Source organism: Nelumbo nucifera, chromosome 8 (genome assembly GCF_055504915.1).
Source record: "Nelumbo nucifera cultivar China Antique chromosome 8, China Antique-T2T, whole genome shotgun sequence".
Classification (NCBI taxonomy): Eukaryota; Viridiplantae; Streptophyta; class Magnoliopsida; order Proteales; family Nelumbonaceae; genus Nelumbo; species Nelumbo nucifera.
Window position 1 is genome coordinate 6775081 of NC_142656.1, and position 17542 is coordinate 6792622.

Consider the following 17542-nt stretch of genomic DNA (forward strand, 5'->3'; position numbering starts at 1 on the left):
TAAATACTAAAAATATATTAAATTAGTAAATAAATAGTGTAACCTCATAATAGTTTAATCTCTAATAAATATTAATCAACAAATTATAACAAAAATACATAATTACTAAAATTAAATTTATAAAAAATACAATAAATTGAATTTAAAAAGTTAAATAGCAATAGTTTAATCTCCCATAATTATTGAAAATTTTCTGTTAAATAACAAAGCAAAAATATATTTATACTTAATTATTGAAAATATATTTATCACAAAAAATAATAAATAATCACTGAAAATACAATAAATATTAATTTCAGTATATATAAATGTATAATAAATATAGATTAATATTTTAAAATTATTATTAATAAAGTTTTTGAAAGTTATTTAAATATAAGTGAAATTAGTTTACTATATTATTTAGTTATTTAAATAATATCATTATTTAAAATTTTAAAATATTATTTATATATTGAATTTAATAATTCATGAAATTATAATTTATAATTTTATACTATTATTACCTGATTTTGTTATTTTAACTATTTAAATTTTAGTTATGTCAAATATTTCGTTATTTAAAATATTTAGTAATTTAAATATTTGAATAATAAGTAAAATATTTAAAATTCTTTGCTATTTGACTTTTCTTTATTTTAAAGTTATTAAATAATTATAAATATTTTGTTATATATTTATTTAGCTATTCCTAACATTTTGTTATTTAAGATATTTAGTTATTGAAATATTCAAATGATATTTTATTTTTTAATGTTAAATTTTTACCATTTGTATAACATTTAAATTGAATAATCCATAAAGTTATAATTTATATCGTTAGTGCATAATTTTTTGATGAATTTTGTAAAAATATGAAATTATTAATAATATGAATATTATTAAATATATTATAATCTTTGTTGTGTTTTTAATAAATATTTTGAAGTTATTATATAATTTCTTTATAACGTTTAAATAATTCTTAAATTTGTTAATTCAAACTTTCTTTAGATAGATATAGATAAAAAGTGGGGGAGAGAATAAATATGAATTAGAAATAATTTAGAAAAAAGTGGGGGATAGTGGTGCTACTTGAAAAAGTGGGGGAAGAGATAAATAAGAATTAGAGATAATTTAGGAGAAAGTGGAGGATAGTAGTGCCACTTGGCTAGACATTAGAAAAGCAAATCTCTCTTTCATTGACTATTAGTGGTTAGGTATAATTTAATCTATGCCATTTCCTTATTGGTTTAATGAGCAATTATGTAGAATTAAAAAAAAAAAAACAGAAAATTAGGAAAGGATTTGGAGCAAGGAGAGACATGATGACAGGGACAACCTTGCTTTATGTATATAGATAAATGTGAAAACCTTAAACTTGATTTATAAGTACACCCTGTGGGATGCAAGCCAATGAAAAATAAGTAAACTATGTAAAGTTCTTATTATTCTTTTGATTTATTGTGCAGGTTTTACCAGCTAGGGTGGAGAGCAATGCGAGGTAACCATCACAATTATTTTTTAGGCCCCGTTCATTTTCCATTAAAAATTGTGTGTGTGGGGGGGGGGGGGGGGATATCCAGGTAATACAAACCGAATGAAACCTTAGGATAATACAAAGTTTCCATTCATGTACAAGCAAAAAATTTGATCTTTAAGAAAGTGATAAAACCAAACATATTCCAGGTTTAGTTACTAACCATCTTTCATGTGGGATGAGGTAGGATTGCAAATCACAAAATAATCTAAGAACCTACTACTCTATGACTACTCTACCAGCTCCATTTTAACAGTCACCAATTCACCATTACCAAAAGAAGAAGGGTGAACCAAACAACTGCCCCTAGGCGGTCTGTGGAATCAATTAACACCCAGCTTCAGATCAATGCAATCTTGCCTCATTATCCTGTCGTTGGTGTTGCAGAAGAAAGTGGGAAGTGGTGGATCCAAACAAAAGATAAGCTTCTAGGATACGGGCTCAGCTCCATCCACACTGGTTTAGCAGTTTAGCTGACAGTGCTACTCAGGTTGATCAAGTACCGAAGACACAAAACCAGTATAGTCATCAAGTACGTAAAAAAATTCTCCTCTAATGGCATTGACAAGATGGCTACAGTATGAAAGATCAAGAAATATGCCCCACCACTCCAATAAATGGGAACTTGTATACTAATTAACTGTAAAGAACTTCACCTGTAAACCCGTCTCTGCTATTGCATCCGGGCTAATAATTTCCCTATAAGCCATGTTTCTGTGGCAGCACCAAAACAAATTTCCCTCTAACCCTGTTTTTGTTGCTGTAGTAACGCTGAGCAACAAAATATATATAAATCAAATAGGAACACAAAGGGTAAAAGGCCATACAAAACCAAAAGAAAAAGAGAAACGCAACCAGAACTTTATCTCCGATTAAGAGCAAGCCCAGGAAGAACTGCTGGCCTCTCATAAATAATTGTTCCACTTGGTGCAAAACTTGGCTTCATCTTGTAGTTATTGTACCAAAAACTTATGAATTGAAAAGGAATAAAAACATACAGTATCAATTTTCTTTTTCCTGTCATCTTCGATAAATATATTTACATGTACATAGCATATAGTAAACTACGGAACACCCAAGTAAAAAATGTAGGACAAAGCACAAAATGCAAGTTCTGATGATTCCCAGATCATTTGCCACCCACCAATCAGCAGTGGAGTTTATGGTGAAGATCATCAGACTACAAGTCAAACTGAATCATATTGCTGCCTTTCTTTTTGTATGGACTGGAAAATGCGTACTGCTGACTCAGTTGCAGATCTACGATTGTGAGGCACAACCTTGATCACTCGTGTCTGTTGGCCACTACTGTGGCTCTTGGGTACTTGGTCCTGGACCTGCACTGCTGGAGCCATAGGAAAAAGAGGAAGTGCATCTCTTCCTTCAGCAACATTACCTGACCCAGAACCCTGACTCCTCTCACAGGGACTGCTTGCAGTACTCCCTTGGAGTTCACTATCTTTCGATGTCTGAAATTTCCAAATATGGCATGAGATAGTTTCACTCTTCTGGTTTGAATTGTTATACGAGCTCTGATAGTGCATCTTGAAGTTCGCATCCCCTGTTGATAACCTTTCAGAATGTCCATTTGGATGTGAACCAGCCATTGGGTTTCTCTGCTCCACAGCTGAGGCAGAGATACCAGGGCTCAGGACTGGCACACCATATGGGGGAAAGTATGTTTGACCAACTGGAGGTGCACCAGGAATAACACCAATCCCTTGTTGATGAGAGGCTGGTACACCATAGGCTGTATTCATAAAGTCTCCTGCCATTGGGGGTAGACTCAGAGGCCCACGGCCTCCATAAACTGGTGCCATGAAGCCTGCAGTTGGTGGACAAGGTCCCACATACGGTTTGTAAATTAGTCCTTCAGAAGGTGACATTATTGGAACCAACCATTGATTTCCTGGCGGTGGATGAAAACACCAAGGACCTGATGATGGATTTCCAGAATGAGGTCCATGGCTAGAATTTTGACTAACAAGTCCCTTGTTGACACCAGTGCTTAGAGATGGAAGAGTGGGCTCCCCAACTGTATTCTCAGCAGCACATTCAGCATCCTGCTTTGGCTTCTGAGCATCAGTTTTGTGCTTAACACCACCTGGTGGTGATTTTAAAGCATACTCAGAAGTCAGATTCTTTGCAGGGGATACTTTTAAAGAAGGCTTGCCTAGATAAGGATTATTGTCAAACAATAGATGTGGTGATCCAGCAATCAATCTTTGAACCTGTTTGAATACAAGGGTTTTACTGTACTTAATTGAAAACAGAGAAAATATAATTGACTTCAAATCTCAGTTCATAAAAGTGATACCTTTTTAACCAGGTCTCTACTAACTTACCTTTATCAATCTATGCAATTCAAATACTTGCACCGCAAACACCTTTTGTTGGCTGCAAGGATAAACAAGAAAGGATTAATAATCTAGATCAAAGTTGATATAATGAATTCCATGCACTTGTACCCATCAAGTTAGATAGGATGAGAAGTGAAACTCATATGACCCGTATACAATAAGAATAACCTCTAAGTGTAAAGTGGAGAAATTAACAAGCACATTGCCTTTTCTAGTGCAAAGGATTTTTTTTAATCATTAACAATTATTTAATTGCATAATATAAGGAGAATATACAGGTATCCTACTATTCAAAAAATTAGGATGATACATAAGCCAGTACTAGTTGCAGTAACATCAAATAGCACTCTCCACCTAGTCTTCTAGATACATCAACATAAATAAGCATTTCTTTAGTCAATTACACAATAGACTACATCTTTGGTGGAAACTTCCATAAACTGAGTGCAATACCATTCCTAGAGCTTGATGAAAAACTTGTATCTATGAAATCCAGGCAGAAAACAGTCTCATTCCAAGGTGAATCATACAATTAACAGTCAAAGTGATGAATAACTACTATGGTAAAATGACTTTGAAAATAGACCCCAGCACATTAAGCACTCAAGAGACAAGGTGATATTAAGGTTCTTAAAACTGCCTGGATACCCCTCACCACAAACATAAAGGAAAAAACACAGTAATTCCAGGTATAACGTCACTTATGAGTTCATGGTTACAGGAAACTAAGTTGTTACATTTGGTCTATGCAAACAAAGAAATTGAAAAGAACAAGTTTCATGCCCAGAGTACCCATCTTCAAGTGTCTGAGCATCGCTCTTATATCTTTTAGCTTTTCACCCACCATAGTTTGTACTTGGCAACTCAAGATATGTGTGAACTGTGGACCAAATCCAAGCTCCATATGATAATTTAAAATGCGGATATCTTGTTTCAGACATCTGCTGGAGTATGAAAAAGTGATCCACCAACCACAAACAATAGATACCCTAACCTTAAGGATGAATAAGAATCAGCTTCATAGATTTCAAAAGGATTAAAAACTTAAGAGCATTTTGTCAGAGTCTAACTGGAAGGTTGCGAGGTGGCAAAGTTCCAACATTTTGATAGTTCAAAAAGGGATTCATCTTAGATAGAGAAATCGCCTAAGACAGGTAAATAATGTTGAGCACAAAAAAAAGCACTGCACCAATAACTCAGGGTCCCAGCACATGAAACTTAGGCTCCAAAGTAAACAATCTAGAATTGACCATGATGCATTAAACCCAAAGAAAAACAGAAAAGAAAATTAAAGGTTAATAATCCATACAACTACACCTTATTTGATTCACTTGCTCGCACAGAATCACCTCACCTACACCATAGCCTCTTTCTTCACTGGTTTTGATAAATACATAGCATACTACATCATACTACTACAGTTTTTAATCTAAATTCTGTGACAGATACCCCATCAGAACCATGTCCTTGCTGTACCATTTAACATAGCTAGGCACCATCATGAAAGAGGTAATTGGCAAAGGGCTCTGTTTATCAAAAAACAAAAAGGCAAAGAGCTCTCACCCCCAAGAACATCAAAATCACATGCTCCCAATCAACTCTCACAAGCCACATAATAAGCCTTTGATTCTTTGGGAACCACCTTTTCCCCATAAAATTACATACATCCTAGGACGGCAATTTTCCCCATAAAACTGGGGCAACACCCCGCCCTGCCCTGAACGGGGCAGGTTTTCCTCGATCTTAAATGGTGACTGGGTGGGGATGGGGTTTGCATATAATTCCCCGAACCCAGTGGCAAATTATTAAAATATTCCTAGGTTTTATATTAATTTTTAAAATACCCTTTAATTCCCCCAAATTCAAAAAAACCAAGGATCCCATAATCACATTTCTAAAATACCCCCAAATTTCCATAACCCTATTTCTAAAATACCCCTCAAATTTGATGTATTTTTAGGTAGTTTCATTGGGGGCAAGAGAAATTCAGGGATTCCTTGCCCCTAATGGGGAAGAATGCCTTGCCCCAAACCTGCCTTGCCACCAAGGATGGGATGGGAACTAGGTAGGGGATTTTGGCTATGGAGCGGGGATGGAGAGGGGGTGCCACACCCCATTGCCATTCCTACCTAGACCTGGCTGGTTAGACTAGTCAACCCATCACTTGGCTAGGATTCCAGGTCCACTTTACCCCAAACCATAAATAGTAAAAGAATGTTTATTTTAGAAAGGTTTAAAATTTTGATACATGTCGGGCTGTATCGTCCAGTACGTATCGTATCAATGGCCTCCAGATACACCCCTACAGGGGGTGTTTCAGGGTCCGACCTGGTTCAGGGGGTAGACGGGCCTCTCTGAACCAGTTTGAAAAAAAAAAAGTGAGCCAAGATACAGCCAATACGCCTATTGGTATTTTGAACCTTGGGTTTTAGTCAAAATCCATTGACCTGGACAATTAACCGGCAAACTGTTCAAACCATTTAGGGTCTGCACATACAGGGAGGCTATTTCCAAGATTTGAACCCTGGTCACCCTTACAGCATGAAAGAGAGAAACATTTATTGTGACATCTACGACAATGGTAACATTCTTCTTTATTCCTATGATATCTAAGGGCTGAGGACCAAATGTAAACTGGTATTCCTATCTAAAGATAAACCTCACTTTCATGGTTTGACCCATTCAATTTGAATGGTCAAACTGGTGAACCATTCACCAAAACAAAAAATGAGGTCAACCTCGGGATTGGCTTTTAAAATATTGGTCTAATCTTCATATACCCATCCTACATCTGGTTGAACACTCTATTTACAGCAACCACAGATAGATGGATTGTCTAGTCAAGCCGGCTAGGAAAAGAACTGACCAAGCCAGCAGCATTGTCCTCAGGCAAGCCAACCTTGAAGCAAGGATCAAAATATCAATACAGGCCAATATGCCAGATGGGGTGTATCGGCCTGTATCTTTAGCTGCCTTTTACTTTTTTTTTTAGTGCAGGGATGTATCGGAGGGTCAAGGGAGAGAAGCATCTCTAGGTGCCTCCTTGTGTCCTAAAACACCCTCCCACACCCCATATAAGAAAAAGGATAAAAAGATATAGGGGTAAATTCATTTGGAATCATGCTTGAATAGGGGCCTTTGTAGGCCCGATCCTTGTAGATCAATGGAATATAAGAGGAGCGGTCAGCGGTGTTAGCAACAAGAATCACCACATCTGACATTCCAATTGCACATGTACACACAAATTAGAATGTTTTGTGCACTAATGGGTCCTTGACAAGCAGTCAAAAAGAGGTTTATGTCAAAAATAAAATAGGGACTTATTAGGGAGAAGGGGGTGGTGATAATTGTTGTCTAAGTAGAAAGAAGGATGTTGCTTATTCTGGTAAGAAAGAGGCGGGAGAAGTAAAAGGGAGTGCTAGTGGTAGTGGTCAAAATAATGCCATGGATTCTTCCTTTTTTCTTCACAAGTAATAGAAAACTTATTAAAATTATTAAAGGACAGAACAAGTATAAATAAACACTGAGAGGTGTGGAGCACACCCTCCCAGGAAACTGAGAAAGATTACAAGTGAGCCCAAAACAAAAGTTTCTTGTTAACGCCTTGTTTAGCTAAAGCATCAGCTAATCCATTGGTTGATCTTCTTTCCACTGTACTCTAATGTTCTCAGGAACTGATTGTGGGAAATGTTTCCAAAAATATCAAAGTATAGAATGCAGCTTGATATGAGTTTATGGATGTTTCAATTATAGATTGCATAGAGGAAGAGGATAGAGTGGTGAAGGAGACAATGGAGATTGGAGATGATATTAAACTAATTGGAGTGTTTGAGGTAGATAGGAAATTAGATCTGAACAGGGTTATTCAAAAAGAAATAGAGGTGATGAGAAATTGGGGGTGTCCTTAGGAGGTGAAAAGAATACCATCAAAATATTTATGAAGCTAGAAGAGGAGAGAAGTAACTAGTCCCAAATCCAATATGTAGTCCAGGAAAAACTTCTATAAGAAGGTGAGGAGTGTAAATTGGAATTTTAAGAAATATTAAGGAAGGTAAGTGGTTATTTTGTGATTTTAGCAAGTTGAATGGTAAAGGGATGGGAGAGAAGGGGTTTTCTTAGCTTTGTATCAAAGGTAGGTAGATCAGGGTATTTATATATGATTTTATCTTCTTCTATTTTCTTTTTATGAATTTTTATAATCATCTTGAATCCCTAAAGGGGCACCACCAACTGCAGATACATACCAACTACATAAGCAAAATCTATCTATCACAACAAAACACCAACTCTCCCAATTAAAGTCTCTTGGCAATCAACCTGAGGATCAAGTCCATGTGCATAGTACCCTTTTATCACATGTCGTGAAAGGGCATCCAAAGATCTCCATATTCTTGAGATCTCTAGCACCGTACCCCCTCTAAATATGGACTCTGAATTCAGAGCCATGCAATCACACGGGACCCACCTGTCAAAGCAATTGAAGCCATTTCAATTCTGCACCTCTTCTCTGCATTCACACAAAGAAAGTGAAGCATTGATCATCAACTATTCACCAACAAAAGGAACTTCCTCTGATGGCAACAAGAAGCCTTCTCCGTTAAAGCCTATACCCAGCAACTTGGGTATCCAATTGATATGCCTGGATCTCACAAAATATGAGTTGCATCAATGGCACCTCTCTGATGCCTAGAATTGGAAGTAATATAACCACCAATAGCACGCCAAATTGCCAATAACCTCAAACAAAGCCAAGTACCAAAGATTAAGAGAGAAAAGAAGGATTCTTAACCACCAAAATGAAGAGTTGGATGTTTCACTAGGTTAGCACATTTTCTCCCAAACTAGCCCACTTATGCTAATACACTCACTAAAGTTCTACCATTTTAAGGAAATTGTGTATTTCAGACCTTAACATTGGCAGCTAGTAGCTTAGCAACTGTTTTCTTGTACCATTTATACTCTCTTTTCCCTTTTCTTTTGATTGGTAACCAAAAATTTTATTAATCATATCAAGAGAATGGATTACAAAAGAAAATGCCAAACACTCCCTGTTTTAATATTAGGCTAGACTACCTAACCTTAGATACCTCCTTGCTTACTACATTCAACTCCTACTCTCCTATTATAATTCTGTTCACTCCCTGCCTAGCTAATGTATCACCTAGACTATTGGTTGATCTTTGTGTCCATGCAATTCCCTAGACAATTGTCTTCTTTCTCTTGAGAGCTTTATCCAATCTCAAGCCATGCAAAACTGCTAGTAGTACAGAAAAGATAGCCTAAATATTTCCATGGCTTTTCCTGAAAACACCATCTTTGCTTAAAGGGCTTGGATTGCCTAAACTACATCCATCAGCAATTAACTTGATCTAATTAGGAGCCAAATGGATACATAAGGAGCGTGATTTGTGATCCTAGCTGAAGAAGTACAAGCAACAACCTGCCAACCTTTAATAATGCCATCTGTAGAAAAAGACTCGAGTCATGCTGATATGGCACTCTTTGCACAAGCAACCGAATGCCAAATACCATTCTTGATAATCTTTTTTCTGTTTCAGCCAGTTAAATAGTAAAGATTGGAAATCAGATAATTAAATGTCAAGATTAACATACAATTCGATGCCCATTACTCTGAATGATTAGAAGATGATAATAAATAGTCAAGATGCAATGTGAACTTGGCTTGTGATCACACACAAGAACATACAAAGAGACAGGAAACCATAATTTTGATACTGCTAATATATATGGAAAGTTCTAACAACTGATGGCTAACATCTATCCAAAAAAAAAGACAGGCAACAAGTACTTACTTGACAATTGCCCTCCTTGCTTTCCAGAAATGTTTCGGCCCTATTACTCCTACAACATCATCAGGAGATATGTCCAAGCCTGATATAGAATCTACCATGGAGGTTTCAGAGGCATCATCGTTTTTGTCTGCATCTCCCACCTGCAATGATTCGTGTGCCATATCTTCATGGTAGTCCCTATCATTTTCAGCCCTCTTAGGGCTTCTATCGCTATTTCCAGGTGATGCTCTGGAGAATGGTACAGCTTTCTCCCTTGAAATGTTTCCCTTTTCCACCCCGACAAGCTCAACTAAAACAGCATCACCACTGACACAGTTTTCAGGCAACAAAATAGATCTTTGTTCTTCATATGCCCTTGAAACATTATTGTTTGATCTCCTGAAATCATCTGCCTGACTACTTTCGAGTATTTGATTTTCAGATGCAATGGCACGGTTTAAGAACTTGGCATTTTTTTCTCCTGTTGATGAATGGATTGCATCCTTTTCTGCACTGTCTCTACTTGTCACACACTCTTTCAGGTTCTCTTCATTTTGGTTTCGTACATGTACTCTTGACTTCATATCTCTTGTGCTAGTTTTCTGTTGTTTGTCACACGTGCTCTGTGGTTGCATCGATGAGCTTCCAGTAGCTGCTAAAGCTTTCAGTGGTCTGTTCCCTGGTGCAAGTTTAGAAGGGCTTGGATGAGTTGGACTCAATGGAGTACATCTTTCCCCATTTGGGTTAGGAAGATCCTTATTAGAGCAAGAAGCAACTCCTGAGTGAATGTAGGTAGGAACCCTAAGATCATCCTCATCTTCAAGCTTGTCTCCACAATAGTTCTTCAAGTTGGAGAAGTCAGGTCGGTGACATGAATTGCAGTCATTAGTTGATAACAAATTTCTAGTAGCATTTGAAATTCGATAATTTGCATTCTTTGTGGATTTTCGATCACATTCTGCCACTGTCCCATTCAAGTTTGCTCCATCAGAAGAACGCGAATGAGGTGTGGGAGGAGAAACGTAAATTTGAGAAAACACACTTCTTTCATGAGCCCCGCCCTATATCCAAAAATCACATGGTAAAATACACATTAAATAATATGAAAGATTCAGGGTCATCTAGGGAAGCTCTCTAAGTTCATATAACAAATTTCCCTCAAGGTAAATAGCACATTAAATAATACTACTCTTAATGTTTTCTCATCCTTCCCTTTAAATTTTAAAAACTTCACCCTTCTGTTACACATTTTATAGTGGATAACTATGATGTAATTTATAAAGTTTCAAAAGACAAAAAGGTTATGATGCTAAAATATAGGAAAAGTTTTCCACACAAGGGACCCACCGGATTGGCCACATTTTAATCCCATAATAAGTATAAGCTATATATCCCGCTTTTGTATTAGTAGTTTTCGTAACTCATATTAGCCATTCAATGTTTTGCTATTCTAAATATAAAGCATACCAATAAATGAGGGCTTACTTTGCACATACAGCAAGGTTTTTTTGGGCCCAAATTGTTTTTTTTTGGGGGGGGTTAATATTGGACCCAAATTGTTTTCGTGTATGGGTGGGGAAAGGAAATTAAAGATTCATTTTGAGCACCAAGATAATTTGCCAAATGAAAGATTTCTAGGTCATTAAGCGAAGCTCACTAGATGAGCTAACATAACTGAATGGAAAGGTTCTCTATTTTAAGTGATCAAAATAAGAATCCGCTAAATAGAATAACGACTGCAAGCTAAAGACCTGTGAAGCTTTATGGGCAGCAACATATCAAGAACGTCTGGACAGGATAAATACATTACTGTATCTAACTGAAAAGCCCTCTTCTATTTGAAAACCAACGCTAAAGAGGGAGGAACAAATGAAGGAAATGTCGAACCTAAACCCAAGAACTTTTTAATTTTTCCAAAACCAAGTGTTCAAGAATGTCAGGTAATTCAAATCGAAATCAATTAGATGAACACTTTTCTTCAAAAAACGACACGTATAAATAATACATTCAATAAAAAAGGAGGGAAAGGAAGGAAAATGAACTGAATCATGTATATTGAGGAGGTAATTGTGATCAAAATCTAATGTGGACATCAAATCACAACACAATAATAAAAAAATGGCATTTTACTCACGAAACCAGTGAAGCAATCGAACATTATATCCCTCAATTATCCCCAGAGACAAAAACAAGAAAAAAAAAAGGAAAAGAAAAGGCTTCAGCACTTCATAACAAACTTGAACATAATTCCCAAACTGACCTGGCTCGACGAGGTCGAAGGAACCAAATTGCTGGCGTTGTTAGGCGGAAGAGGTAAGGTCGGCGCCAATCCAGAATTGAACCTCTGAGAAGGGATACTGAGTTGTTCATAGAGGGCCATCTTATTCCTTGGCGGTGCCCTTGGACCTCCTTTATCTGCATCGTTAACATGGAGCCTAGGAAACAAGGGGCCCATGATCTTCTCCTCATCTTTCCCCCCTTTCATCCTCCTTCAACCTCTACTCCTTCAACTCAAAATCCACTCGAAAGACCAAAATTTGAGATCAAGATGACAACGAAAACCCATGTAGCAAACCTAGAACCCGCCCCCCCCCCCAAAAAAAAAAAAAAAACCAAATCGCCAAAACCGAAAATCTCACAGACCAAGACAGCAAAGTCGAGTCTTTTAGTTGAAAAGTCGAGAGTTTCACAAGAACCCCAAATCAACCAACCTGAACAAAGCTAGTATTTTCCCTGCAACTGGAAGATAAAACAACTAAACAAGAAGAACGCACGGAGTTCCACAGAAACCGAGGAGATCATAAACAGTAAATATCTAGGCACAGAGGAAACAAGCGAAAAGAGGGTTCGTAAAGATAGATTCGGGCAGTGAAGAGGTTCGAATTGGGATTCCATGGAGGACCCTCATCTACAAAAAGGGATAGGAAAAAGTGCAGGTTTCGTGGGGCCCAAACGGATAGAACTAGAAGATGTGAAGGGATAATGACAGAACTGGGTCTCCAAACTAATCAAAATGACAAAGATTTAGGCCTGGCAAAAAGGGTTATTACATTAACGTCACAGGAATCATGGATGATTTTGCCCATCACACCAACTATTATATATTTGAAGTATTGAACTTTTTAATGAATGAATCCGTCAAGCAAAATCCATATAAAATCATCGCATTCAAACTTCAAAAGTGCACAAACACTGATCTGGTCATCTGGGACGTCTGTTTTGGTCTTGGAACGCATATTGGATAGATTAAAACACGACTAGAGACACTTTTTTGGTAAAACCGTGAAAGTGTGAAACCACGACTGGAGACTCGTGGATTCGCCATTGTCGTTTGATCTAAAATGGGCAATCCTTAAAACTATTCCTTCTTCTGTGGGGGAAGGGGAACCATATTAATTGAAATTGGAAATACATGAAAAAAGATGGAATATCGTTATCGAGCTCGAAAAGAAGGCATCTCACATTTGTTTACAGCGAGGCCTTGTTATCGTAAATTTGTTCTTGTAGCCAAAGCCAACTGTATAGATATGGACTTGGGGGGTTGTAATCTCCGAATAAGTGGGGGAAATGGCTTGGGTGGACACATTATGGTCCGGACTCAGAACCGGTCACATCTCTTTGCTCTTTGCCGCCCATCATCCACATGCTTAGTTTTTGGAATTCTCCTGAATCCTGATCACAATTTTCAGTAAGAATTCGTTAAAAGATGGTAGTGAATACTGAATAAACGCCCCATCAAAAGAAAAAACCATAAAAAAAAAATATATATATATATATATATATATATATATATATATATATATATATATATATATATACTGAGTAAATGAGAGATTAAGGACGTGCATGAGAAGTTAAACAACTTTAGTTTTTGTTGTCGGTTGGTGTTTTTCTTTTCAGTTGTGTGGGTGTCATCTTCTTCTTTGTTTGTGTTTGCGTTGTAGTGGTGTGTCATTCGGCAATCTGGCATGAAACCAGAGGAGGCATCTCGCTGATGAATATTTTGGAGTGGACTAGCAAATTTGGCAATTGGCACGCAGAACCGGGTTAGTCATCTATTTAGATTTCTGGGATCCGGAGAAAATTCATTCATTCCCCGTGCTGGACCCTTTCTTCTTCTTTTAGTAATTTTCCCGAATAGTTGGTATTTGATAGTCCTGCATGTATACAACCGTCAATTGTAATTTATCTATCACTTTTTTCGGGAGAATGACCAATCAGCTCAGATCAGAATTTTATAGCCATAAAGTAAAAGGGAAATGCATCTTGACCGTGAATTAATGTCAAATTCACGGACAGGATATAGAGAGAGGACTAGTAGTAGAGGGGGCTGGAATTCAGAATTCTCCATCGTGTGTATCTGTACTTCTCCGCTTTTTTTCTCAATCATCCTCATCGCCACCGTTTAAGTGTGTTACTGTACTTTGTCCATTATTTACCACATTAAGCCACACCACCATCACTTCCCTGATACTCTTTTAAAGTATAAAACTATAAATAGCTCCGAAGTTTTATTCGTATGAGCTTTACGTAATCATCTGCCGAAATAAAAGAAAAAAGAAAAAATTTAAGTAATCATCTAATACCTCCTTTTTGTCCCTTAACTATTTATTAAGAAAGAATTTTTTGTTCAATGAAATGTTGTCTCCCCAGAAATAAAACCACAATGACTGATTTATGTATTTAACCACCCACCGGACCACAGAGCGCATCCCACATGCACATCCCTTCTTATCATTGAGAGATGTTCCCAATGCATGATTGGGATAAATAAACACTTCATCGTGTCATAAGTGTCGTTCAATGTCTTGGGTGGGATAATATATGTGTTTTGATTTTTCTACGAGGGGAAATTCAATCGCATTATGCATTATTTTAATTACTAATATCATTTTTCAGAATTATAATGTATCCTTCTCTCATTCCCCTAAAACTTAAACTATTTTATGAAGGGAGGTAGATAGTTGATGGTGCCAATACCTTATAAAAGTTTAGCACAAGGTCCTTTCAATATAAACTTTTGTTTTTATAGTTGTCATCATTTAATGCAATATAAAGTGTCTTTTAACTAATTTGTGTGTCATCTTATTATCTTTTTTTGTCTTATTGTTTGTCACTTAAGCTTACTCGACACATTTGGCTGCCACATGGAGCCCTAACAACTAGCCCTGTAATAGTTGGTATTAAAGCAAGAACTCCTCCACCCATTGGACCCTATCAATAGACCCACATTCAGTACAAACAATGAAGAACAACCGTGACATCACCAATGACATACTACACGGGTTGTCTCATGCCCACGACACTAACAAGGCACCAATCGACGAACCCTCCAAAAATCAAGCCTAGAAGAGCCACACAACCAATACAAGCAAGTGGGACAAGTCCATTGATCAACTGACAAACATGGACATGCGTGTCTTGCATTGCAAGGCAACCATAGGTGAGACCCGAGACCTGGTTGATGAACTCAACCTCAACATGGAGGCTATTGAAAATGTTGTTGTGGAGCTAGAAAGCCACTTCAATGGAGCCCTCAAAGGGATCCACGACACCTTGTAACATTCACAATGCAGCCCTCAAAAAGATCCAACTCCTCCCAAATCAGCCTTCAAGGCATCGTGGACATTTTCCAAGCACAATTGAATGAGATGAGGGATGTCTTGACACTCGTAAAAATGGCAATGGCCAGTTCTGCTAGCGCCTCATCTACTCCAACCACACACATCAATATGCGACAACTGACACCATATTCGGGTGCTTGGGATGTTTGAGAGCTTGGAAACTTCTTGTGGCAACTTGACCAATATTTCTCCGTGATTGGCATCCATGATGACCAAACTCGGGTATGTATGACCGTCATGCATTTAAATGATATTGCAATGTTATGATGGCGTAGGTGTTGTCAAGACATTGAACAGGGCACACATACCCTCAACACTTAGGTCGACTTCAAGCGAGAGATCAAGCGATAGTTCTACCCCAAGAATGTTGAGTACCCTGCTTGAAGAAATATGAACAACTTGAAGCACAATGACTAGTTGCACGACTACGACTAAGAATTCTTAGCCTTAACACTTGAAATCTTTGGCATGTCTAACAATGACCTCTTGTTCAACTTCATAGACAGTCTCAACTTCAAGAATATGACCGGGCCTTGGAATAAATGAAGTTCATGAAGCAATTGAAGAATCTTCCTTCATCAACAACAAATCGAAGTAGTAAGCAAAAGTTTGTTTTCGAGGACAAAGACCAAGTTGAATGGGGGAGACTGTCACAAGTGAACACTTCACCATGCCATCAAGTGCCATGCATCGTGCCTACGACATGTCGACCACGTGTAATTGTCTATGCCTTGGGTGGGGCAATACATGTATTTTGATTTTTGTATGAGGGGAATGCCAATGACATTATTGTAATTACTAGTATGATTTTTCACAACTATGATGTATCCTTCCATCACTCCCCCAAAAGCTTAAGCTACTCTTTGAGGGGATGTAGGTAGTTGAGTGGTGCCAATACCATGTAAATGTTAAGCATAAGGTTGTCTTGACACAAACTTGTGTGCTTGTATTTGCCATCATTTAATGCAATACAAAGTGTTTTTTGACTAATTCATATGCCATCTTGTTGTCTTTTATTGTGTTGTTACTTGCCACTTAGGCTTATTTAATGCATTCAGGTGCTACACGGAGCCCCAACGATTAGCCCCATGACAGTGGGGCATTTGTGAGGTGCAGACAACATTGTTTTATGACTACTGACTCTCTTTTGATTGTTAAAGGAACTCTTTTTTAAGGATAAATAACACTTAGTCCCTTCGTTTGTAACATACTGACATAAAACAACCTTTAACTCTTAAATTTCAATACTTTGCCCTAACAGGCTTAACGTTAAAGCATAATTTCTCTTGTTGTATTATTAGTTTTCTAGTCATTTATAGTGTTTTATGTAATTTTTTTTCCTTTTCTTTGTTACATTTTTTATGTTTTCTTGTTTCTTTCTGCATTTTCCTCTTTTTCTTCTTTTATATTGTATTTATTGTATTTTCTAGATTTTTATCCTTATTTTCTGTTTTTTTTGTTGTATTTGATCAATTATTTTGTAAAATAATCTCATAAAATGATATAAGTACTATGGGGCTTTAAAAATATCTAAACATGCACATAATAGTCATATAAGAATATTTTTTCTGAAATTAATTAAGTGATGCAATACTAACCATGGAATCTAAGTGCTTGAATATAAAGAATTTAGGGTGTATCATTATGGCAAAACAAAGTTCAAGGACTAATTTTCATTGCACCCAAAGTGCAAGGTGTAATTTACCCCCTTTTGTTATTTTGGTTAATGCCGTTATTCTGAGCAAATATTAATGTAGTTACCTATTTTGATAAAAATTAGTTGCTTCCTAATTTGCTCAAGAAAATTTCCCTTTCATTTTAGTAATATTCTTATTGAATTTTCCAATTACTCTTTTTTGAAAAAAAAAAACGCATCAAATACCACCTTAATTACCTTATGTAGTGATGTAACAACCAATCCTTTTCACAAATTTGCATTGCAATCTTGCTTTCAGAGTAAATATCACATGTAATGTTGTTACTTGTAACATTTCCCCATCTCTCTCTTCTCTTGTCTTTCTGGTATTAAACTCCATCCATTTTTTCGTTTGTTGACTTTAGAAGAGATTAATTATCATGTGATTCTTGGTTCTTAATACATTATTATGAAAATGTAGGGAGGCTTGGAGAATGTGGAAAAGCACAAATACAATAAAAAGTATAACAAAAATTGGTATAAAGAAAACCTAAGAAATTGTAGGAAATGTAAGGAATATGACAATAAATAAAGAGGAAAGTATAGAAAAC

The 17542-nt window shown here is 36.7% G+C and overlaps 1 protein-coding gene across 1 annotated transcript; it reads right to left on the reverse strand.

The window, feature by feature from the left end:
• Window positions 1-2363: 2363 nt before the first annotated feature.
• On the reverse strand, window positions 2364-12679 carry LOC104588217 (ELF3-like protein 2). The gene is made up of 4 exons (XM_010246062.3): window positions 11932-12679; window positions 9693-10732; window positions 3865-3916; window positions 2364-3750 (listed from the first exon to the last, which is right to left on the reverse strand). Exons 1-4 carry the CDS (start codon window positions 12154-12156, stop codon window positions 2707-2709), a joined length of 2361 nt encoding a protein of 786 aa, XP_010244364.1. The 5' UTR covers window positions 12157-12679; the 3' UTR covers window positions 2364-2706.
• Window positions 12680-17542: the final 4863 nt, after the last annotated feature.

Excerpts from the sequence above, each read along its gene's own strand:
- LOC104588217 (XM_010246062.3), bottom strand. The coding sequence starts at position 12,156 with ATGAAAGGGGGGAAAGATGAGGAGAAGATCATGGGCCCCTTGTTTCCT. Across the intron at positions 10,733-11,931 it reads CTTCGACCTCGTCGAGCCAG|GGCGGGGCTCATGAAAGAAG; the intron begins GTCAGTTTGGGA and ends TTTTGGATATAG. Across the intron at positions 3,751-3,864 it reads AATTGCATAGATTGATAAAG|GTTCAAAGATTGATTGCTGG; the intron begins GTAAGTTAGTAG and ends GTATTCAAACAG.